Source organism: Apteryx rowi, unplaced genomic scaffold, assembly GCF_003343035.1.
Source record: "Apteryx rowi isolate R43461 unplaced genomic scaffold, aptRow1 scaffold_1670, whole genome shotgun sequence".
Classification (NCBI taxonomy): Eukaryota; Metazoa; Chordata; class Aves; order Apterygiformes; family Apterygidae; genus Apteryx; species Apteryx rowi.
Genome location: NW_020447942.1, coordinates 19,851 through 21,636, shown reverse-complemented (window position 1 = coordinate 21,636; position 1,786 = coordinate 19,851). Strand labels below are relative to the sequence as shown.

Sequence of the window (1,786 nt, the reverse complement as noted above, 5' to 3'; positions counted from 1 at the left end):
GGCACAGGGGTCTGAAGGGGAACCCAGAGACACAAATGACACTTGGGGACACAGGGGATCTACAGAGGACCTTGGGGGTCAGAGGTGGCTCTGGGAAGGACATGGGGGTCTATAAGGAACCCCAAGGAAGTAGGTGACATCTGGGGACTCAGGAGACTATAGAGAACCCTAAGAGAAAGAAATGGCTCTGGGAGTGGCACAGGGGTCTGAAGGGGAACCCAGAAACGCAAGTGACACTTGGGGACACAGGGGATCTATAGAGGACCTTGGGGGTCAGAGGTAGCTCTGGGAAGGACATGGGGGTCTACAGGGAGTCCTGGCAAGTAGGTGATGCTTGGGGATTCAGGGGACCTATAGGGGACTCTGGGGGACACAGGTGGCTCTGGGAGGGACACGGGGGTCTGAAGGGGAAGCCAGAGATGCAGTTGACACTTGGGGACACGGGGTGTCCCTACAGGACCCAGGAGGTCAGAGGTGGCTCTGGGCAGGACATGGGGGTCCATAAGGAACCCCAAGGATGTAGGTGACACTTGGGGACTCAGGGGACCTATAGAGAACCCTGAGAGACAGAGATGGCTCTAGGAAGAACATGGGGGTCTGAAGGGGAACCAGAGTCGCAAGTGACACTTGGGGACATAAGGGATCTATAGAGGACCTTGGGGGTCAGAGGTGGCTCTGGGAAGGATGCAAGAGTCTATAGGAGATGTAGGTGACACCGGGGGGGGCACGGCCGGACCCCAGGGGACCCGGGTGCCGCAGGACATTTTAACCCCAGCCCACCCCTGGCTCTCACCGCGCCGCCTCCTGCAGCACGGGGCAGCGGCGAGGAAGACGATGATCATGATGACGACGACGACGAGGAGGGCGGCCGCGCAGCCCCCCACCACGGCCAAGTTCCAGCCGGACTTCTCCTCCTCGGCACCTACGGGTGCCCCAGGGTGCGCTGAGGCCCGGACGCCTGGGCCCTCGGCGGACGCCCTCCCCCACCCCCCTGCTCCGCTCCACGGCCACCCTCAGCCACTTCCTTCTCCGGGGACGGGAAGCCGTGACGCAGCCCGGGGAGGGTGCCATGGGGAGAGGGGACGGCTGGGGCACCCTGCACCCGGAGAAGGGATTCGGGGTGCGGAAGGGGGGGGGCTTGGCCCTACCTGGGGGCCCGGAGCAGGGTGCCGACGTGCCGGCGAGGGGGCAGGGGGCCTTGCTGGGCCCCCCAGGTTCCACCTCCAGCGTCACCACAGTGCTGCGGTACGAGGAGATGAAGGGGAACCCGTGGGGACGGTAGGAGCACCCGTAGGTGCCAGCGTCAGACGGGGTCACCCCGGGGAGGACAAAAGTGGCCGTGTCCCTTCGGTCGACATCCTGGCGCCGGATGGGGACCAAGCTCCCGGCCTTATGTAGGACGAAAGTGGCCCCGTACGTGGACTGGCACCGGATGGTGACGTTGGTGCCCGTCCCCACGCGTCCCCCAGGGCTCAGGGACATCGTGGGTGGGGGATACTGGGCAGCTAGCGAAGGAAAGGACAGACAGTGGGACGTGGCCCCTTGGGGACACCCAGGGACATCCCTTGTCCCATAGGGACCCCAGGGACACTCTCAGACCCATGGGGACCCCATGAGGACCCCCTTCCCTTAGGGGAAACCCCAGACCTTGGAATCCCCCCCCCAGCTCACAGGGGGACCCTTGGCACAAGCTGCCCCATGGGGACCACCAGGGACACCCCTAACCCATGCGGTGACCTCCAGCACCCGCTGCCCCATGGGGACCACCAGGGACACCCCTAACCCA

The 1,786-nt window shown here is 64.6% G+C and overlaps 1 protein-coding gene across 1 annotated transcript in view; it reads right to left on the bottom strand.

Annotated features, from left to right (window-relative positions):
• Positions 1-780: 780 nt before the first annotated feature.
• LOC112963302 (leukocyte immunoglobulin-like receptor subfamily A member 1) overlaps positions 781-1,786 on the bottom strand; it is a gene marked incomplete at its 3' end in the record, with an annotated part of 9,046 nt that continues 8,040 nt past the window's right edge. The window contains exons 8-9 of the mRNA XM_026060236.1: positions 1,149-1,505; positions 781-922 (exon numbers count right to left, since the gene is read on the bottom strand). Of these exons, the coding sequence (XP_025916021.1) occupies positions 781-922; positions 1,149-1,505 (499 nt within the window). The remainder of the gene's footprint in view (positions 923-1,148; positions 1,506-1,786) is intronic.